Source organism: Cricetulus griseus, chromosome 2 (assembly GCF_003668045.3).
Source record: "Cricetulus griseus strain 17A/GY chromosome 2, alternate assembly CriGri-PICRH-1.0, whole genome shotgun sequence".
NCBI lineage: Eukaryota > Metazoa > Chordata > Mammalia > Rodentia > Cricetidae > Cricetulus > Cricetulus griseus.
In genome coordinates, this window is record NC_048595.1 from 149101545 (window position 1) to 149125729 (window position 24185).

Below are 24185 nucleotides of genomic sequence, written 5' to 3' on the forward strand. Positions count from 1 at the left end.
TTGGTGCTTTGTAACACTTGCAAGGTACTGATTTATATTTGCTAAAGGGAAAATGGTGTCTATTAAGCAGGGGTGGGAACAACGAGCCCAAACAAATTTTAAAAACCACATTGAATGGAAAGATGCTGCAATAAGAACTAAAAGGAACATTTAGATTTCAGACACAGTCGAAAGCTCTTTGAGTGCCTGGAACAAATGACTGGTGTGGGTACAAAGCAGAGCTTGAAAAGCCACAAACCTGATTCAATACCGCTCAAAGGTTCTACTTGGGAAAACAAAAATAACTCCATCTACTAGGCAGGTAACAACACAGTATAGGTAACATATGTCTCTGTAGGAAAGGGAATTCATAATACATCAAATACTTTAATGTCTTAGCAAAGAAGTGTAAATTAGATCACTACAGAAATATGATTGCACCTCTATCAAGGACAATGTGCAGATGAATCCCATTGCCCTGCCTAGACAAGATAAGGAAAGATAAGCTAAGCCATACTACTTGTGTTACATTGAAAATAATTCTTTTTGGAGCTTAAACTATAATGTATTAAGCAAAGGCTTTAAGTTCTATAATACAGTAACTCTACCTAGAGGATGTTTCTACTTTAACTTAAGAGACAGCAGCATGTAGAAAGATGCCTCTGTGCCAGTATTATGTGCAATGGCAGAAAAAGAGAGTATTCATTAAACAAGAAATTACTAGGCAATGGGAGACTCGTGAGTTGCAACTTTAAATGGTACATAAGGCAGATGATGGAAAAGCATGTCTTATACGCTGATATAACAGAACACATGAGATAGGGTAATTGAAAATACATTTAGTTCTTAAAACTGATGCTGAAGTCCAAGGCCTAGTTGCCTCCATCTTGTGTGTGTCTTCTGGCTGCATGATCTACTGAAGGGATTTGGGCAAGAGACCAGAGAACTAAGGGGGTCAAACTTACTGTGACAACCCATTCCAGTCAACTCACCCACTTCCACAGGACACACCAACTACTATTAAGACAGTGTATGCACTAATAAAGCAATGTGCAGACGTGTAGTGATTGATAGAAATCGCGGAAAGATTCTACATGGAAAAGATGGGCATGTAAGGAGAAAATTCTGAATAATGTCCATTACTAAATCACCTGTAATCATATTTATATCTTTTGAAAAGGCAAGTCCTCACCTGAAGAGAGCCCACCCAGCCTCCGTTGCTCTACTCAATGACAATGGAGAGCTCACTTAAAAGTGAGAGGCAGAGGGAAGCATCAAGGGATAAGGAATTTTTTTCCTGAGGAATAATTCAATAAAGGACAAGCCAGGCTAAGTGCTATGAGATTTTCATCATTCATCTAAATTCCATTCTTCTAATCGTGCATCTGCATTATTAAATATGCAGATGCTATGTTAATGTGAATTAAGCCTGCCTCTCCTTCTTAGACCCACATTCTTGTTGCTAATAATATTTAGACATCCCCTTTACCCAATAAATAAAGATGCAGTAAAGCAATTTAAGTAGATACTACATTGTTTAGCTATTTCTCACTTTTATGTTAAAAATAAATGTTAAAAATATCTTGTATAACATTTGATTAACACTGAATTTGTCCTCTCAGTGGGAACCTGACTGCAAACTTCCTTGTTTAATGTTTCCTGCAGGTGTGGATCTGCTTGGCGTCCTCTCTAGCTGCCTGAATTAGAATTACTAAAGGATTATTTTAGGAACAGCCTTCTGTGGAAATTTAAATTCCAATGTAAATTGGCACATATTTTATCATCCTGAAAAAAAAAATCTAAGCAAGTCCTTCATGAAAAAATGAGTAAAATTTATATGAAATTCTCATGCTATTCTGCAATAATATAAAAATAAAACAAAATTTTCAAAACGTTTTAGATTTAAATTCAGTTATTCCTGCTTGTCTCCAACATGAACACCCTCACTGTATGAAGCTGCATAGCACCACTGACAGTACTTTGCATGGACTAAGAAACAAATAAATGTGAATATGTAACCATAACCTCCAAAGTTTAAATGACACAGTACCAAGAAAGTATATCCTGTAACAGTTAAGCTCCCTATCCAGGTTAAAGGGAAGACTAAAATTCTACCTTATTATCTTCATCTGTAAGGTTTCACTTCCACAATAAAATGGGAAGAGAGGAGCAAGTGATGATGAAGTGGTACTGGATTGGCATGCTCACTCCCATTGGAGGCTGAGTCTGATGCACCTGCCTTGGCTGCCCCAGAGAGCACAGCTGGCATGACTGATCATGGAGAGCGTATCCTGTCGTCTGAGCTCCTGCATCATTACTTTTCTGGCCATGGGAGGAAGGCATTCCAACCCCAAGGACCATCCATCTCAGGGCACTTGGCCTCTAGGGATGTGAGTAAATGAAGAAAAGACTATCTGTGCAGGACCCTGAGAAAAGTGCTTCTGGGCTATTTGAGTTCAATTCCAACTAAGGAAATTCCTACAGTGAATAAGAAAGATAAAATACTAATATGGTGATATAAACATGAGAAGAATACAAATCTGAGCTTTCCCAGTATAAATAGGGGATTATGGTAATTAGTTTGTCTACAATTACTAAAACCACAAGAATCCAACCCAGGAAACATCTCAAATTGTACCTCAAACACATCTCAGTCCTTTAACCATTTCTAGTTTCAATCCAGTCACATTAAATATGGGACAAGAGAAACGCCAGCAGGGCAGAGAAGTTCACCTACCGGTGCACACCACTGCTGCACATGATGACATGACAGGCACCGAGCCTGTCGCACAGCTCCGAGGAAACTGACAGCAGTCCGACTCCAGAGGCGCTGCATGGTGTGTTCACACACGCAGCAATGCGTTTGGATCTGATAAACGAGGTGACCAGCCGGTAAAGTTCATCTAAAGCATTGAGAGGCCTCATGAGCTAAAAAGAAAGTGACGAACACAAAGCTCAACACTTTTAGAAGTCCTTTTAGGTGGCATGCAATTCAGCTGTTCCAGCTTCTAGGTCATGTATCTAAAATACCATCTTAGGATGGAGGCAGCACATTGGGTCTTGTAAGGCTCTATAATCAGGCAGTGTTCAAGAAGAGAAGCAGGAAAAACTAGAGAGGGGGGACAGGGGAACAACACTCGATAAATGTAATCACCATGTTACCTTCTCGATGTAGGCAGCTTTGGATGTGGCATTTGGCGGTGAATTTGACTTGTCCAAGTAGAATGCCCTGAAAGAGTCCAAAGAAAATCAATTATTGTTAGAAAACAAAGAACATAAAATGCATGAAGATGTTGGTTTCCAAAAACTTCTGTTTCAATATCAGCAAATGAGCAAATTCCCGGCTGACGGGGGTTGGAGCTATGCAAAGGCAATGTTTCCATTTTTAAAAAAGACAAAAACCAAAACAAAACAAAAAACTGTCAGCATGGCTCACAGGAAAAAAACTTACTTCCAGAATTTGTCCTCCTACCTCCATGTGCAGGCTGTGGCCTATAGGCACCCCTCCCCCACTGTGCTATTCTCATAATTAGCAGTAACCTGTTTGTTGTCTGCTTTTCAAAATAAAGCACCATGATCCATCAATGAGGTTTTACAAACTAGATTAGGAAAGATAACTCTAAGAGCAACTTCCAAAACCACACAATTACATTAATTCTTCTTAATTAGTTACTTCTTTCCTAAAATACCAGTTAAGCCTCTCCTTCAAAGAAATTTCCTATAATCAGTTCAGAAGCAAAAGTTAGTTATTGCTTGCTAGAACTCAGTCTGACCTCCTGAGATTTCTTTCCAGGCACCACCTGTGTGATTCCCATGAGGAAAATATACTGCCATGAATATTGGGATGACTTAACACCAGGCAGTGTTTGGTCTCAATGATTACATTACAGTGACATGACCCACAGATACCCCACCAATGCCAGGAAGATGGCTCTACTGAGCCAATGAACCGCTTTGCACTGGCACCGCTAGATCAAGAGCACCATTTAAACTTTCCACTAGATTTCCTGAGAAGGAGAGGGGAAAATTCCAAAAAGTTGCCAAAGAAAAAGAAAAGAAAGCTTGGATCCCACGAGGGGAAAAACATGCAGTGGAGCTGAGCTAGGGCCAGGGGCAGAGACTCAGCAAAGAGGCAAGGAGGGACTAGGCTGGGTAGGTGGGGCCTTGTGCGTACTGGCAAGAAGTTGGGAGCCACTGAACCGAAGTGAACAAGCAACTTGTCCTCATTGCCAAAAACTGACCTGGCTGTTTCATCAACTTATCCTTATGCCCAACACTTCAGATATTGGAAGTGTAATATGTCTTTCATTTCAAACACACGAGGCCATATTTATATAATATGAAAACCTACATATACACTACCATGATTAACACATTGTAGCATTTTGCCCTTTGTCTCATCTTTTGCATAAATAAAATATCAGGAAGATGATCAAAGCCACCCTCCTCTATTCTCCTACTTGTGCCGATGATGGTCCTTTCCCTAGGCACCTTCCAGGCTAGGCTCACAAGTATGGCTGCCATGCGAAGGTCATCACAATACTGGCCACAGTCAGAGGTGCCAGAGAACAGGTGTTTGCATTTTTCCACATCCTTCTTACAGACTTTCAATCTCTGGCTTGTAGTGTAAATTCATATATATTTGTTTACCACTTGTACTTTTTCTCTTATTTGTCTGGTTCTATTCCTTACTTTTGTGTAGTATTATACTTTGTTTGTACAAAGTCATTAGCTATTGCTTTTGTTTTTTATTTGTTTGTTTTGATGTCCTGGAACTCACTCTGTAAACGAGGCTGGCCTCGAACTCACAGAGAACCACCTGCCTCTGCCTCCTGAGTGCTGGGATTAAAGTTGTGTGCTACAACTTCCTGGCCAGTATCTATTACTTTTCACACAGAATAAGTTTGATGTCTTAAAGTTTTGTTTTTAACCCTACACCTTTCCTATCTTAGCTCCTTGAGATTATCTAATTGTAAAAATCATTTATCTGATTCATATTTTCATTCACTGTCTTTTAGTGCATACTTTGCCATAAGACTTTAGAATCTGTATCAGTGGCATTTCCCCGCTAATACTACTTTCAGTTTAAGATCTGGAGAGACAGATTTATTTTTCTAATTTATTTTTTTCTGAGAGCTGAGGTTCCCTTTTCACTGGATCTCTGTCTGTTCTGTAGTTTAATCACTAGTGTTTAAGTACACATTTATTTTTATAGGTATACATTTATTTGTATTTATAGATCTAGGTAGGATCTCAGATTGAACTTTTCCATGTGAGGAATCTAATTTTCATATCTGAAATGATTGAAGTCATCACCTATCCCAGTTTTGACTTACCTCCAATATTTCTATTTTCTCTTGGTGCTCCCAGGAGACACATAGTCATCTCTTTTCAAGTGTTCAAGCCTTCTCCTTCCACAATCCCCACAATTCCCCCCATATACCCTTTTAATCTATCCGTTCTACATTTTAGGTGGTTTCTTCAGTAAGAACTTCCAAGTGTATAATTTTGTTCCTTTGTCAAATATATAACTGGTCCTTTGTTACAAATTTTGCTGTGAGGATTCCTTTTTTATTTTCAAGAGGTCTACTTATTTCACTTTACTTCTTTCCATTCCCCAATATTTCTTCCCTATGTGGCTACAAAGATGTCTTTACTTCTTACTCTAATATTTAGCAACTGTGAAAGGGCCATCTCAATAAATATTTTCAAATATATAATAATAAGTTAACTAATATTTTTGTTTCAGGATATTTATGGCTTTGTGGCTGATCTTCCTTTTGCCATACTCTCAGAATCACAGACGTATTTCTCTAGGCTTTGATTGATCAAATGTTTCTAGTACAATGGTTCTCCACTTGTGGGTTGTGACCCCTCTAGGGTCACTTCAGATATATTGCATATTAGATATTTACATTATGACTCATAATAGTAGCAAAACTACAGTTATGAAGTAGCAACAAAAATAATTTTATGGTGGGGTCACCACAGCAAGAGAGTGTTCTCTTAAACAAACAAACAAACAAAATCCACTCTAGATGGGTTGTCATCCTGTGGTAGAATACTACCTACCCTGGCTTACATAATGCAAGTTTGGCTTCAATTCCCAGTAACATAAGAGAAAAAAGTTGTCACTGACTTAGCCTCTTGAGAGCAGGTTAGGTCATGATGGTCTAAATGTATCAAGTTCACTTCTGAGTGACTTTACAGTAATCTCCAAGAATCAATGCAGAAAATATTTAGAGCAACAACTCATAGCTGATGTTCAGGAGAAGTAACTTATAGTTTGAAAATGAAGCCCACATCAAATAATACCATTTAGAAACCTTACTGACTGCTTTATAGCAGAACTGACAAAGAAAATCAGCTAATGTTAAAACTTCACTACTCAAAACATAAAAGTCACTGCAGATTCAGAGTTAAATATTTGAATCACAAAGATGTGTGCCTGTACTTAACACTTTCTAATCCTCATAATGGAAGGAAAATGAATAATTATGAAGAATTAATGCATGGAAAAGGAAGCTAATCAACAACTACTATTAAATATTAACAATGTATTTATTGTAAAATACACTGATTCCCTGAAGAGATCCAAAGAAATCACTAGAAACTACTTAGCTACTTCAATGTTCTTATATGCACAGTCAACAAATTTGAAGACTCAATTATATGTGAGGATGAAAGTTTAGACTTGAAGTAGAAACTAATGTTAGGAATTCTTCATCAGATTAAAGGTTGTTCAGGAGGTATTTCACTTAACAGGTAGCCAGTGAACTTCAGTATCATTCAGAATATGACAAACGAGGGCTGGAAAACAATTTCCTAATGCACTATCCTTAATTACAAAAGTCTTGCAATGCCTCTTAATCAAATTTTTTATGGAGAAAGTTAATGGTAAAATTGGATTAATGCCAAAGCTGATGTCATTTTCGATGCTTCTAAGGTGAGTAAGAATGAAGTCATGGTCCTGGGTCTGAATATAGAAAATCTTACTAAGACCATCCTGAAAGTGGTGATGCTATTTTGGAAAGGCTGACCAGTGAGTTCCCTTTCCTACTGGCCCATGTCAGTTTTCACCATCACAATTTTATTAAATGCACAGATTTTGGTATGATTTTGTGTTTAAGCCTCTGAGAATGAAATACCAATGAAAATGATCAAATGGCAATAAATTTCAGTGAAGAGTTGAAATTAAATTGACTTAGTTTCGTGTGTGTGTGTGTGTGTGTGTGTGTGTGTGTGTGTGTGTAATAGCTATAATAAAAGTAGACCTGGCAAAGTCTGCCTACCATTGTCAAAAAGACAAGTATAGGCGTATTTGCAATAAAGGCAGACTATAAGAAGTAACTTCAAAGTCTGAGTAAACAAATAGGAGGAAGGTTCCAAGAATAGGATTTAAGACTTGGATTTGGATAGAGTTGTGACAAATCATAATTGTAAGAAGCATTTTAAGATGAAGCTTCACCAAGAATAACATAATAAGCACAGGGGTTGATAGAGCCAATATGCCTAAAGAGTGGGTTCAATTAAGGGTGGAGGAGAAAATGTTTGGCAAGCTGGTCAGGTCCATACTCTAAGGAAATGAAATGTCAAACTAAAGAAATTGTCAATTATCTATTAAGGAGTGTAGAGGTCTCAAAAGAAAGGTTCATCTACCAGATACAGTAAGAATGAGCAGGTAAAAACATGTGGCTTCTAACATGTGGAAATTTAGAGCTGTAATGGATCCTAGAAATGATAAGGATTGCTCAAAATTATAAGAAGACCTTGGGGATGAGGTAGGGAGCTAATGCTTGCCATAGGTGGAAGAAAACAAGTGTGGGCACACTGATTAGTTCATGTACTCATCCAAGCTAAGCACTAATTTAAAATTTACAATATGGCACTCTCATTGGTAAACAGCCCAGATACTAGCTCAGCAAGATCTAGCTGTGCCCAAGAGATGATCATTTCTTTTCCCACAAAGGGAGACAATGCAATTTCCTGGTTGAAAAGAACTAAAGAAATTGATTTAGACTTCAGAAATACACAGAAGTTAGATCAATGACAAAAGTGACACCTTCTCATTTGGCCAGTCAATTCTCTATTTTCTGAGGATGTTGGAGAAGAGCCAATTTCTAAGATAGATGATGAAAGCAAAAGAGTTTCTAGTGTTTTATAACAAAGTAGAAGGGCATTTTCCATCAAGACTTCTGCTGAATTCTGGATTTTTCTCCAGATCACTATTCATAAAATCACCACTCTATTTTTATATTTATAATCATGTGCAAGATTCTTAGTTTGTTCTGACACAAATAAACTTCTATTGTATCCTATTCAAGAATATTCTACATTGTAGCAAGTTGCTTTTGTGCAAGTATTCTGACTTTTAGCAATCATTCTTTACTTCAAAAAGAACTAGAAAGCCATTTGGTCAATTATGGGAATCATCCATGCATATGATTAGATGTGTTACTATTACAACTGAGTATAGGTGTGACTGGATGTCTGGCATCATTGTTAAATTGCATGTGAGGGACTGCCATTGCACTTAAATTGTAGAAAATCATTTTCTAATATAGCTCATTAAAAGGCACTGGACACTTGTACAAATAAAAATTACTCTAGCCATAGATGTTTAACACATTGTTAAACACATACTGAGTGGCAAACACATGGTTAAACACACACTGAGTTAGTTAGACACACATAGACTGGCAAAGCCGGAGAGTGATAATTTGTTCTTGAGTCCCACCAGCCTTCTCCCATGACCTTAAACACAGTCTGGGCATCACTGAAAACAGTGCTTACAGTCAGATGAAGAGAAATTCTGATTATGAGTCAATCTTGGGTTTGCCTGGATCCTCTTTGCCTACCATAGCATTAATTCTATGGTTAGAATTGCCAGAGAACTGTCAATGACCAATTTGCAGTTTCAATATGACTTGAACACTGCAAAATCAGCTGTTAGAAGGTTAACAAGACAGACGACGATAACAATGACTTCGAGTATGACCACAGAAAAGTGTGCCATTGCACATGTGGGTAGATAGCATGACTTGTCACATTGGTCATGGCTATGGACCTCACTGCTTCCCACTGTTGTTGGTAGACCCTCTTCACTTCTTTTCCTTCCTGAGAACCTACTTGGAGCTGACTAGATCTGCATCCCCTTCTCCACTTCCTAAACAGTTGTTTATGGATTCTTGCACTCCCATTCATGAATCTGCAAGGGTGGTAGCTTCTCCTTGTACCTACATAGTTACATAACACTATGGACAGCATCTGCTGCTAAAATGCTCCTGGAGATAGTTCCTAAAGCAGCACCGTGCTCCAAAATTACAGAAAAGAATTCCTGGAAAGGGAGAAAAAAGAAGCAAACATCTACTGCAAGGAGGCCATTCTGAACAATGAAGTTAAATGGTATGATGTCATACAAATGAACTCACTTTGTCTAGGAAAGCATTAAACTGTGAGTACTTCAACTTTAAAAATCATTCTAGCTCATTTAATAATAATTATGTTGAACAATTAAACTATGTAAGATAGCATAATACCTTATTTTCAAGGAATAACAATTAAGGTTTACAACCATGGATTTTTAAAAAAAAAAAATATTAAATTGGTGCCAATTCTTTCTGGGTACCCTAGTTAGGTCAGGTCGAATCTATCTTCAAAATTAATATAGCTTTCATTTTATTACCTTCAAAAATCATTTAACCAGCTTCAGGACCCAAAGTTTGCTCAGCCCACTGTCTTGCTCAGACCCCATGTGTCATCTGTGTGCACATGCCATTCCTTTCTAAGCACTGCTCTCTCTGGTAGGACTTCCCTTACTTCCTTTCCTCTGACAATATCCTACTAGTCCCGTGAAGCCCAGATCAAATGAGACATTTAGAGAACACTTTTTTTTCTGAAATAAATTGACCTAACTCCATTACACTGAACTGCACACATTCCTTTAGCTATGATAAACAATGCAGTCCAAGTAGGCAAACACCCTTTGACATTTTTATTTGCCTTCATTTTGAAACAGGTCTTATTATTCTCAAGAGGTCCTGGACCTCACTGCATAGCCCAAGGCAGCCTCAAAATGATGTCAATCCTACTGCTTCAGCCTTCTCAGTGCTTAGATTATGGGTGAAAGTCATCCCACTAACCTCTTTAACTTTAACTAAACTTTAGTTTGGAATCCCATAATCTAAGGTGGTTCGTGAAAATTCTATGCATTTTGTATCTGATGTGTATCAGTAGATCTGATTTTTATTTCCTGAGAGCTAGAAATAATTATGGAGTTATCATTCTACATGTAGCCTAGCAGAGGAAAATAGTATATTTATGCATATTTTCAAAAGGGATTTTTTAGCCCACAGGAGGAATTCTTAAGCTTATAAGCATTAAGCTACAGGTGAATCAGCATGGAAAAATGTCACTTAAAGAAAAGCAATTGCCAGTTATCAGAACCAAAAATTAGAATAAGGACATCTGACAATCTCCCCTTCCTTGAATGGCAACTGAAATAAAAAATGAAAATTTTCAGGGTGCCTGACACCCTGGCACAGGAACAAGTTCACCTTTTATTTCTCTGACAAGAAAAAAAAAATGATATAGCAAAACTCCTGGTTACTTTTAAGGAAGAGACTAAAAACCACAAGTCTGTCTGCTAGTATAATGAGACTCTAGATGTCTTATGTTTGGCTTGTATAACTCTATGATAGACCTTATCAAAAGGTAAAGTTTCTGACCAGCAAGATTCATCAGAGGGTAAAGGAACTTGCTGCCTAGCTGTAGGACCTAAGTTAGATCCCTGGGACCCACAACCGTCCTCTGACTTTTATGTGTACACTTGCATGCATGTGCTAAAGCACAAATATGGTAACTACAGAAATGTAATAAAAACTTCAAAGACAAATTTCCCATTATCTGGTAAAATTCAGGCTGTTAGTACAGTATCTGAGGGACAAATGAGAGTTGTCACTAAATGAGAATTGTCACTATTCTCTCTTCAGCATCACGTCTTTTGGCTTTCCTTAGACTTGGTGATTCTTCACTGCCCCAGAAGCCCAAGAATCTATAAACTTAAGTCTCTCTAGTTTTCCTCTTAGGCACTTGTTCACATTTTCCCTCAAGTAAACTATAAGCACCCAAAAGGCATAGTCCATATGCAGTTTGCTTCTGTTACATCATCTCTGTTCATGGGGTGGTAAGTGGTTTGAGGAAAGAAATGAATCATTTTCCAACTTTCCTGATGGACGATACCATTTCCAAGAATCTTTCAATTAAGATTCTTGGTCAAAAGGTACTGAAAAATTGTCCTTCCTGAATGGTAACTATTGAGGAAGAAAACAAAAAAAAAAAATGCCAAGCATAAGACCTGTTTTGTTTTGTTTTAGCACAAGCATATATACCATTTGTCCTATGAGCTGTGCTCATACAAGTAAAAACAAACAAAATAAAATACAATGAACTCAATGGCAAAAGCAATCCATGTAGGTCTGCCCTATCTTGAACTTCCAATAACTTTAATTAAAACCATTATTATTATTATTAGCAGCAGGCTCTTGCACATCTCCTAAATGTGTAACAATTACAAGTGAATTTTATGAATAACTGCAGGCCTCCACTTCCCAGGGGAAAGCAGGGGAATTAGTACAGTTGGAATTACAGGCATCAGACATGGGAAAGATCCTTGCAAAAGAATTCAGGGGGAGAGTATTTCAAGACAAATCTGCAAGCAGCCAAAGTCCCACTTGACCCCTTTCACAATCCCATTCCTTAAAGGAGCAGGGAGGGGTCAAAGGTGAGTCAGGAGGTGACCTCTAGAACTGCTGTGAGGGAAGATGGGGATTCTGTCACATTCTATGATATGCTGAACTCCCAGAATGCTAGCTGCTTAAAAAGTATACATGAATAGGAACAAAGATAAATCCAGGAGAAAATAAAAATCAATAATGACTCACAAGAAACAACCTCACTCAATACCAAGCCCTTTCTATAAATAATTGCAAGTTTGGCCAAGTTGATTCAGTCTGGAAACAAATGACTCCCCACTGACCACACCCCTTGCCAATGCTGTTCACACCCCCCCAACTTTTCTTCCAATTACAACTTTCCCCCAAGGAAACCAACTTGCCAATCCTGCTCCCAACCCTTCACTATTGCTCCTGTCAAATGTGGACAGCACCCATAGCCTCTCTCTGTTAAAACCATTCTCCGCACTGACACTGACAACTTTGCATTTGCCAACTCAAATAGACATTTTCCAGAAATTACTTCCAAGTTTTAGAATGACCTTAACTTTATCACATGAAACTGGTACCTTGTTGGTTGTATACTTTTTTGCTACCTCTTCCTTGGTATTCTCTTCACTGCTAACAACAAAGCACCTGTCTTAGGTGGCTTTCTGTGCCTGGTGTCACCATTCCACTCAACATTCTCCTAGGTCACCTCCAATTCTTCACAATTCCTAGACACCTCTAAACTCCATGCCCATATATACTGTTATCTGTTCATAACATGTAAAATTCCTAAGGCAGGAAGCGTGTCAAGCACTGGGGATTGCAAAGTAAGGAAAAGATAGTCTTTACCTGCAAAAAACTAACTGCAGGTTAGGGAAGAAAAATAAGTAGGTAGTTACAATCCTTATGAAGCAGAAGTAAACAAATTGGAAATTCAATGTCATCCTTGGCTACACAGCAAGTTCAAAGTCAGCCTGAAATACATGAAACACTGTCTCCAAAACAAATAAATCAAAACAAAAACAAGAATCTGAAAAATCATACAACTATTTACACTACTCTACTTTGTTTCAGCATCCAAAGATTCCAAAGCCTTTACTTGTCTTAGTGATTTGGGATGTCTTCATGCAGAGGGTCACACTCCACACATTGAGGTGTGAGTTGTGAACTAACCACACACATTAAGGCCACATCACAGTAAGGGACACAGTAAGACTAGGCTGTTTTGGCTGTGCAAGTTTCTGTATCTGCTCACTTAAATGTTTATTCACAATAGCTAAATTAAGAACCTAGCCTACATGTTCATAAACAGAAGAAATGGATAGACAATCATGCCACGCGCACGCACACACACACACACACACACACACACACACACACACACACACACACACACACACGAAATGATTTAGCCACAGGGAAGAATGAAGTTATGGTACTTGCAGAAAAATGGATACAGCTGGAAATAATTAATCTTATTAAGCAAATTAAATCAGTGTCAGCCAAAAAGCATAGTTTTTAAATTGGGTACATTCAGCATGAATTATGTATTTGTGTTACAGCATCCATGTATAAGCCAATACCACGTATAATGAAAGAAGCAGAGTCGATTAGCTTGTGAACTATAGAGCAAAAGTGTGTAAGGTTTGACTACAAACAAGATTTACTTTTATTTAAAAATTGTCATCTTGACAATCATTCTCTCTCTCTTCTCTCTCTCTCTCTCTCCCTCCCTCCCTCCCTCCCCCCCCTCTCTCTCTCTCTCTGTGTGTGTGTGTGTGTGCCCATTACATGCAGGTATGCATGCAGAGTCCAGAGGAGAATATCTGATATCTACCGTTGTTCTCTGTCTTATTTTTTGAGAGTCTCTCACTGAACTAAAGTTTGTCTTTCTAGCTGGTTCAGGGACTCAGAAAGCTCCAAGTCCACACTTTTTCTGTCTTTCCAGAAAGGCTTTCATTTGGGTACTGGAGACTTGAACTCAGGTCCTCTTGCTTTTGCTTCAATCAAGCAATCTTACCCAATTAGCCATCTACCCAGCCCCCCACACTTATTTTGTTAGGCAGAATTTTATTGCTGCAGCACCTACATTCATAACTAAAATTAAAAGTAACATTGTTATTTTATCTGTAACTCATGGCAATAATTCTACTAGTTAATCTGCTAGTGAAAGGTATCTCTTGAAACCGCTTCTTCCCTTCCTTGGAATGTATTTCTGAAATTGTTTTTCAGAGCCTGCCTATAAACCACATTGTCATTGCAACCTAGATGAGATGTGTCAAGGAAGCCCATTCTCAAACGAACAACTTCCACTATTATTATATATGAAATTCTGACCAAAGCATGTATAAAGTAGAGTGTGGGGATTTATTATTTCATCCTTAAACTTTATTTTGGTTGGTTAAAGTGATTTTAATGACAATTACTTAGCTTTTACAGAATTTGGTGGCATTCAAGGAGACAGTAACATTTATTCCTGCCTTGTGGCTCTATACTGCATAAAATGTGCTTAAAAGTCTCCAGCAATGCTGCTCATTGCAGATTTGGGTAATCAGCCTTCCCATATTTCAGGTAAACCCAGGACCAGGAGAGCAAGGTCTACACATCCTTCTAGATAGTGTTTCAGGATCAGCTCTATCCCACTGTAACTTGCTAGGCTGCCAACAGGAGAGTATCTGTTTAAATCTCAGGCGTATGGCTGTGGAAGGGCAAGGCTCCTCCTGGCCTACTTTGCACAGCTCTTTTAAATAGGTTCATTCTTTCTTCGTGGGCAGTGAGGTCAGATACCCAGAGCCAAGCAACTCAGAGAATCTCCTGGCATTAACTTTTTTCTCCAATTATATTGCTCTGCGGGAAACCCATGAAACCTATCTTCAGAAAAAAATCTCTGGAATCAGCTCTTCTGCATGCTAGGCATGTTCTTAAGACTGATCATACTTCTTCTCAGCTAATAGTGTAGCCTATGAATCATAATTAGCTCCCAGACAGAACAGGAAACAGAACTGTAGACATGTAAAGCCTGCCCCAAGGAATGTGGCTCTTCAGGGGGTTCCAGTCAGGGGCCTGGGCTGCAGGGCCGTAGTAGACTCGAGTGGAGAAATGCAGCCAGAAGATGTGCAGCATCACTCCTTTCTTCTTCTTCTTTTTTTTTTTTTACAACATAGCAGAGTTTCATGTTTACTCTATGTTCCTCTTACTGGGACCGAATGACATTTGATCAATTAAGCAGACTTCTGTTCTTCTCACATGGCTCATAAGAAATGCAGTGAATGTCACATTATATTTACTGAAAGCACCCTTCTGTAAGACTAGTAAGGACTTTGCTCATCTCTTTCCCACTGAATATCCAGAATGTATATGGTTATTTTTTACAATTATGATTGTTTATGTGTTTAAATGCTTTGCCTGCAGTGTGTCTGTGTACCACATGCATGCAGTATCCTCGGGGGCAGGAATAAGGAGTCAGATCCTCTGGGACTGCAGTTATAAGGTGGTTGTGAGCCACTGTGTGGGTGCTGGGAATTGAACCCAGGTCCTTTGCTAGAGCAACCTGTACTCTTAACTACCAAGTCATCTCTCCAGTCCCTAGATGTGTTGACTTTTGTGTTTGTGTTACTGATGTCAAAAGCGGATGAAGTCTAAAACCTATATAAATGAAAGCACAGCAAGAAGTTGGGAAATGTTACTGTGCACAAATTTACAAAAATAAGTTAGGAGTGGACACCACTGTAGGCTTTCAGTTTTGAATGGTTAAAGGTCTTAATACTTGAGTAGATTAATATGAAAATACCCTATTAAGTACAAGTATATCTGTATAAGATGTTTTATTTTTACTTAGTAATAATATGAAGCTATTGTCTTTCTACAATTATTACAGAGTACTAAATATAATTTTTAATATACATTTTGATCCATTATTTTGGAATTTGAATAGAGATGATGATATATTGTGATGGCATTTAAATTTGATGCAGATGACCCTTTTCTGGCAGTACTATTTCACAAGGCATAGTCACTATGAAGACAACAGGTATGATTGAATTTGACTCAGAGTTGGACTCCACAGACACTTTTTATTGCCAACTAACAACATAATTCTAACCATTTCAGTCTCTTTAGCCATTTTACTGCATCCCTTCTCCATTTGTCAATGTCAGGGTTCTTATTATCTTTAATTATCAACTTACCCTCACCTTATTTTAACAATTTCCTAAGCAATCTCTCTCTGTGTCTCTTTGTCTCTGTCTCTCTCTCTATTTCTGTCTATCTCACCCCACCCCAGCTTTAACTTTCTCTCTTTGGTTGTGCCCTAACTACTAGTTGGTTTTCAATGTTGGAACACATTTAGATCGAACCACCCTCCCTGACTATACTGCTTAGCACTCAGAAGGAGGACTTAAACCCCAGGCCTCATCTGGTTTATCCTGGCTGCTCTTACATCCCCCCTTACTCACCTCTGCCTCTCCTCATGCCTCATAGTTCCACAGTGCCTTTGCTTATCCACTGAAATAGGGCCTCTCTCCTTCTACAACTCACCCTTCAATATCATTCAATATCATTTTTTGTCAGTAGTATTTCTAGACTTGGAACTTCTCAGTCTTTCCTAATATATGCATCTCTTCTGAGTTTCCTATTATCAAAAGCATGGTATTCACTGGAAAATCTCTAATAACCTGTTTACTGAACCCACCCATGGATCTCCGAGATGACTCAGAGTCATTACAAAATCCCCAGTACGGTACATACATTTGTACTTGCAAAAAAGTACACAGCAACTATTGCTGAATCAGATGGTACAATTTCTCAAGCAGGATATGAATGGCTAGATAGTCCCCATTGAATTCTGACTCTGAATCCACACTATTTCCCCAATGTTCGTATCTTGCATCCAGGCCCAAAGCCTGGCCTACTTTGGGCATATATATATATATATATATATATATATATATATATATATATGTTATTCATCTATTAGTAGACATTTTGTCAGCAATGTATAAACCAAAAAGTGAAAAAAATGGTTGAAATTTAAAAGAAAAGAGAGGCAATTTCATAATACAAGAATATAAGTTAACACAAATTCATCATAGACACATCAGGGAATACAAAGGGGAAAAGACTAAATAAGAAGCAGGAAGATAGCATGGTATATGGACTGGGATCTAAGGCATGCCAAGAGAGAGATGTAGGTACTGGCTAGTAATGAAAATTGGAAATTATTTGGGCTGAAGCCAAGCAGAATCAACATAATTGACAGATTTTCACCAACTTGCATCTACAAAACCCAGAACCTGCCTCCTGTTGATGTTGAACTATCTAACTAGGCCTCCCATTTGACAAGCCACATGCTGTGTTTCCCATCCCAGCCAAGGATTTCAACATAGCCACAGCCTTTTCTTCTAAGTTAGAATATGCCTCTTGTATCAAAGTCTCTGGGATCAAGCTAAAAGTAATTTATAGTCATCTGTTCACCTTCCATGGTTCAGCCACAAAACAAAATCTGAAATGCCTGCAAAAAGAGACCAACAAAAGCAATAGGAAAAACACTCATCAAAAAGCTTGCTGAAAATGCCTTGACTATGCCATTTTAAGACTGTCCTTGTGACAAAAGTCAGCAGAGTGAAAAATCAATTTTGCTTCCCTAAGCAATGGACATTTTCCCTCATACTTAACTAATTCTTTGGAGGGTGCTTATTTTCTCCTTGACATATTCAGCTTGCATTTATTCCAAAAGAAGTTCTGAGCACAAAGTATTTTGATCTTCCTTTTACCTTGGCAAAAACAAAGTGTCTTTTCTTAGCTTGGTGATGAAAAACAGTAGCTTTCCCTTAGTTTCCAGATGGAAACAATAGTTTTTTAGCAACTAAGTAGAGATAATTCTCTCCTGAAGATGCTCAGAAAGTAGAGATGATTTTACCTGCTGCTACTTCTCAGACTATGAAACTACTCTTCCTGATAAATATTACCATACACAGGGATTTATCACAAAAACATGAAAATTCACAGGTTAGTATTGTGATGCCATGTGCTCCCCTTACCAAAATATTACATTAAAAATTCCTTTAAAGTAAAATAAAAATAAATATTAGTTACAGGTATGAGTTCTCAAGGGCAAATGAACAGGTCTGGGTCCCAAAAGTACAGCCTAGGGGTATTAAACAAGATTAGCACATCAATATACACGAAACTACATTGCCTTTTCAGTAAAACAATGGTGCCAGCTTTCAAAGAATTACAGTAGTTTTCAACTAAAGAAGAGATGTGCTGATCTCAAAATGTCACTACAACTTCAAATTTATCTGTTCTCATCCCATGTGAAATTTATGAACCTTGACTATACTGATAAATTTTCTGGAGAGATCTCCAACAGAGCCAGCATCTGTCCCTTCAAATGGTCTGAAAATTTTTGGATATAAAGCAAAGTAGACTGGATAGCGGAATAAATTCAATATAATAATAATGTGACAAGAGTATGTATATGCATTACAACTAATATGATTTCTAATTCAATGCAAACTATTTGGGGTGCATATACCCTATTGAGGAACTTGGATAAACAGCTCCCTAACCCCAACAAAACTAATGCCACTCCAGAAGTAGCTCTGTTTGAAAGAAGTTGATTAATTACAGCTTTAGATGAAACAGAAGGCACCCTGCAGGAAGATGAATCTGAAATGGGCCCTAAATAATTACAAAGTAGTTATGCTTCCCACAAAAGGCAATGGAGCTAAAGGGTGTCCTGAGTTAAGGGTTGACTGGCAGAAGTTGGGGAGGCACTGAAGTGTAAGATGGGTAAAGGGAACATGTAGTTTCTGTTTCAGATCAGTTTCATGTTCTCTCATGAGTTGGGGCCTCAGTGATGCCTTTACCTTTGTGACTTTCCCTGCCAAGTTTACTTCCCAGACCCTCCAGGCTAAACACTGCCACCCAATTCTGCTTTCAGATCTCAGCTTAAAGAATCTTCCTCTGCAAGTGTTAATTCCTGAAACCATCACCCTGCCTCCAGTTAGGATGGTTTCTCTTCTCGAACAGGTGCCTATATATTGTTTGTCTCACATTTTCATTAATTGTTAAGGAGAATTTTGTTTAGCATCTATCTTAACCCAAAGGCAAAAATGTTCCTAGCAGGCAGACAGCTGAGAGCTGCTGTAATGGTACCAGCATGTAGTGCTGTCCTTGGTACATGGCAGGCAGGTGGTATTTGCTGAATAAATGGATAAGTCCCCAGAATGTGTAGACTTTTCCTCTGTGGAAAAATGTGTCACTTAAGTAAAACCTATAGTTTATAAATTAGTTCCTTCATATATCTCTTATGTAAGAAAGAAATGTAGAATATACAAAAGCATCCTAAACTGACTCAAATTCCTCATAGACCTGGTTTATTACCCTACAAGGGGAGCATTACTCCTCAAATAAAACCCTGAAAATTCTGCATTCTCAGTCTGAAAACAGAAAGGAATTCAATGTACACATTTGGTTTACAGCTAGTTTTAGAGATGCCAAAATATGGACACTTTAAACAAACAAACAATAAACAACCAAAAATCCACCTTCACTGAAAGGCAGAGTAAAAACTACAGAAATACCACAGAGGAGATGAATATGCAAGATTTCTGTATAATTTTAAAATGTACCAATCATCTAATGCTGAAGGCTGCTACTCTGTACAGAAAAATAATTTAAAGACAGAAACAATTTACATGCTAATGAATGTTCTCTGTTGCTCACTCACCTGATTGCTCATTGTAGCTGGTACTTGCATTGATTTAATACGGCTTACACACACACACACACACACACACACACACACACACACACACACACACCAATAGGAAATTATATTTTCTACTTCAAACTCAACTTCACTGTTTATCATACAGTAAATAGCATGGGCAGCAGTGTCTCATGGTGCGAGGCCACCAAAGAAAGAAAAAGAAGGGCTTGAGCTATGAACCCTGGGCCTGCAAATGCATACCAAAGCTGATAGTGGACTATCTCTCCATTTTCTCCTGTTGTTTGATAGTTGTACCTAAAAATGTAAAAATGACAGTTCATCCGCATCATGTATCATAACTGCCTCATGCCAGGACTGCACATCTACTGACATATTTCTTTCTGAGGCTGTGGAGCAGTGACATGCTTCACAGAAATGCTATCATGGGCATAATCAGAACATATACTTCTGGCTGTCATTTTTCAGTTGAAAATACTGTCCCAAACATATGGCTCTGAGACTAGTATGCACTGTATTTCTTTTTTTTCTTCGAGACAGGGTTCTTCTGTGTAGCTTTCGAGCCTATCCTGGCACTCGCTCTGGAGACGAGGCTGGCCACAAACTCACAGAGATCCACCTGCCTCTGTCTCCCTAGTGCTGGGATTAAAGGCATGCACCACCAACGCCCGGCAACTGTATTTCTTTGTCACAAAAAAATCACTACATTTTCGTCTACTCATCATCAAAAGTGTGTTTTGAGTTTTAAAAGGCCTTTAATTGTTTTCTATTTATGTATGCATGTGCCTATTTGTCTGTGTGCACATCATGTGAATCCAGATACCCATGAAGCTGGAGTCCCTGGAACTGGAATAATAGAATGTGTAATGGGTGCAGGGAAACAAGCCTAGGTCCTTGCAAGAGCAATACAAGCTCTTGAGCTATCTCTGAGCTATCTTTCCAGCCCATTAAAAAGGTGGGCAGAGGAGGAGGGGAGGGGAGGAGGAGGATGTGTGAGAGGAAGAACTTTGGTTGAAATGTAAAATGAAATTTAAAAAATAATAAAAGAAAAACAGAAAGAAAATAAAACTTTTCAAAGGGCATGTGCCAGGTTTTACTCACAAAGGCACATCTTTAGAGAACCACTGCTATGAATGATATTCTCCTATTCTGTAAAGATGATGGATTTACATTTAGATGCCCCAGATCATCAACCCTAAAAAATTCAGTATGAAGCTGTTACTTCAAATAAATAATAAATGACACCAGCTAATGCAGAACTTGTTTCTTTTTTGTTTTGTTTGAATTTACTATTCATTTTACACTAAAAGTAGCATTAAAAAATAATTACCTAAGTACCTGAAACTTCAAGGACTCCTTGGAAATGGGGAACATTGTTCACATTTACAATTTATATCCTTACTTGCCACATTGTGGTGCTTTTTGCAGTAGAGGAGAAATTAAAATGAAAGGATTTAGTAATGACAAATTGCCCTTAAGTAGGGCATGGTAAAAGGAGGCTGATGGAGAGGATGGATCATGGCCAGGCTGAATAAAAAGGGAAGAGAGTGGGAGAGGGAAGAGAGTAGGTATAGGAGTTGAAGCCAGGGTTAGCAATACTCCCTAATTCCTGAATTTGTCAGAATTTCACACTTCAGTTGTTGTTCTTATTTTATAAGCAGAAATAAATCAATCAAGAATAATTCCCGGCTTGGTCCAGGACAGAATTTACATTCTTAGAAACATCTGGGGACTATTTATGGTAGCTCAGCCTTGTTCACAGGGTAAAGAACCAAGCAGGCATCTTCAGAAAAGGGCCAGAGCCATGGTGCCAGGACAAGTTTCCCAGGCTCTTTTCTACCTGTATCTCTCTCAGGCTGGAGAGCGGTAAGCTGAGCTGGCTGGCATGGGCTTCTTCACTGCATACACCCTGTGGAAACTTTAGTTGTCTTTAATATCATTTGCAATGGATGCATGAACTATTAACAGACAGCACTAATTCAGTAGAATCTTCCCATTGGCTTCTCCATTGTACTTAGAATAGAACACGAAGTACCCACAATAGACAACAGCCCTGCATAGTTAGCCAGGCTCTGTTCATTTCTCTCAGTGTGATTCATGCTCTCCAAGTACTAGAATACTATTGGCTTTCTTTGTGTGCCCTGAATATCATACACTTGTTCCTATGAATTGCTGTTTCATTAACTTTTTCTGGGAAGACACAAGTACATTGCAATCAGCGCAGATGGGCATCAATGACAGACCAAGTAAGACTATCAAAGTCTAACTTAGGGAGGCCAGTGAGTTTACTGGGCTTTCTAACACATCACAGTTGGGGGGTTAATTAGAGGACTACAGTGACCCTCAAACAGCAGTATCACTTCAAAGTTCCCACCCACCATGGATGGTGACATCATGGAATCTGCATCATAGAGCCTGGTTTTTAGTCAGCCTTTTACTCCTAGGTATGGACTAGCATCTCCTAAGATCACTTGCTGCTGTGTGAGTGGTGGAGTGGAGATAAAAAGCTAAAATCCCAGGCTGGGGTCTCCTGATCTTCCCCAGGGAGTGTCAACAGCTTCATTATCACTGGTACCACTTGGTACCACTGTCTTGCTCTATTCTAGTTGCTATGGTTACAGGACAAAGTCCAAGAAGACATCTCCTCAGGACCTGAGGAAAAAAGCACAACACAATACTTGCAGGAATTGATCTACTTTTTTGGAAGGTCTTCTCTGTGTACTGGCAAGACTGTCTCCTTGTGATTCAATGTTCAAATAAAACATGTCCTTCTTCCTCTTGTGATAACCTCAAATATGTTGGATGAATGAATGACTGTTCATACAAAATCAAAACCTTAGAGGTCAATGGAGCATTAGATATGGAAACAGTAGCAGAAAATTTCTTTTCACTATTAAAAAAATCACTTCACTCACTGAGATGGCCTTATACAAAACAAAACAAAAAAGTGTCATTAGAGAGAAATGTTCTTTGATTTAAAGCTTGGTTTCACCACTCACTGTCTGCTTACTATCTGAATAATCTTACCTTCTTCTTAAAGTGGAAATAATAATAATCAGTGGAACATTAAGCTTTTAAATAACCCATATAACTTGCCTTTCATGGGACTAACTCAATAAATGCTGAGGTTTGCTAGGTTTGATGTCTGTCATTTTCTGCTAGGTGGACAATTATATCCATCTACTCTTGGCTGCTCTAAAGCAAGAGAACCCACTGTTTCTACTTGCACAATGCCCATGCACTCTCATTTGATAGTCCACTGAGCGTCCTCAGAAAGGAGCTGTCAGCGAGGCTCTAGCTTGCAAGCCCCTTCGGGGTCCTTTAGTAGAGTTGGTGATGCAGGAGGCACGGTCTTTTTTCTTTGTGTAATATTGGTCTTTAGTGATCATTATTTTCCCAGATGAGAGAATTAAATGGATCCAGACAGAGGAAAGGGATGCCAAACAGAATGGAAGAACATTTATACCAGACTGAAGTCACCACAGTCCTGGATGTCAGCATCACACATTCAATACATTGTTTTGCTTATGCTAGCTTGAGTTTACTTTCTGAAGGTTGCCATTTAAGGAATGTTTTCTAATCACACAGACAAATGCCAAAAAGATGCTTTCTGAAATCTGATGAATCAATAAAATAATGTCGAGAATTAAATGAGTTCTACTGAAAGAGTGAAAAGGCCACTAGAGTTATGAGGAATGAAAAATAGAAAAAGAAAAAAAATCATTTTTTTAAGATGGCCAGTCAATGTCCTTGAGATATTACCACCCATCTTGGAAAAACAAAATTAGATTCCTGAAGTAACTTAAAAGTATCTGTGCAAAGCCACAGGGAAAAATTTAAGGAAGAAATTGACTACATATTCAAGAAACAAGCAAGAGGAGAAGACACTTCTGGAACTGGGAAGATAATAGCCTTCCTGAGCACAGGAAATCTAATGTGTAACAGGTAGGACAGACAGACAGCAGGTCATTACCTAAAAAAAGACACCTAATGTTTTACCAAGGTGTACCTACATTTAAAAACCATTCTTGAAGAGAGATTCATTAAAATGTTTTCTTATGAGAACAGAACTGTGCTATTTTCTTCATGAAATAGCACAAATCATTAATAAACTTCTTGTCAAATATTATATACACACACATATAAACTTCTGTTTAAAATAGACTCACAGGGCTGAGAAAGTTATATCTTATTCCCCATTACTTTCTGCTAGCACAACATAAATATCATTATTATAGTTTGAATGTAGCATGTGGCAGCTCCCCCACAGTGCATGTGTTTGGATAATTTGGTCCCAGTTGGTGGTGCTGTTTGGATGTGAAAAGTTTGCAATGTAGACACTAGCTGACAGAAGTAGAACACTAAGTTTGGGCCTTTGAATGTTATACTTGCTTCTGGCATGGGCCAATACTCTCTGTGACCTGACCGCCATGTAAGGAGCTACTACCTCACACACATATTCCATGATGTACCATGTCCCCCATGACCATGACTCAAAATAAACTTTTCTCTCAAGTTATGTGTGTGCAACATTTTGTCACAGCAATAAAGTTATCAATACCAGTAATGAAATCCAACACACATCTGTAGAGAGCTTTTTATGCAATTTTGATAAATAAAAGAGGGGACACTAAAGTTAGCTAATCCTTCCACTCAAAGAACTTATACTACAATCAAGAAGGTGAGAGATCTATAACAATAACTTATCATCTAAAGAAAAACTGACATCTATAATTAGCATAAAAGAAGATAAA

At 38.3% G+C, this 24185-nt stretch overlaps 1 protein-coding gene across 1 annotated transcript in view; it reads right to left on the minus strand.

Annotated features, from left to right (window-relative positions):
* Nucleotides 1-24185, minus strand: part of Prex2 (phosphatidylinositol-3,4,5-trisphosphate dependent Rac exchange factor 2) — a 275997-nt gene that overhangs the window by 24714 nt on the left and 227098 nt on the right. Inside the window, exons 36-37 of the mRNA XM_027398845.2 lie at nucleotides 3142-3208; nucleotides 2717-2907 (exon numbers count right to left, since the gene is read on the minus strand). Coding sequence (XP_027254646.1) covers nucleotides 2717-2907; nucleotides 3142-3208 — 258 coding nt within the window. The remainder of the gene's footprint in view (nucleotides 1-2716; nucleotides 2908-3141; nucleotides 3209-24185) is intronic.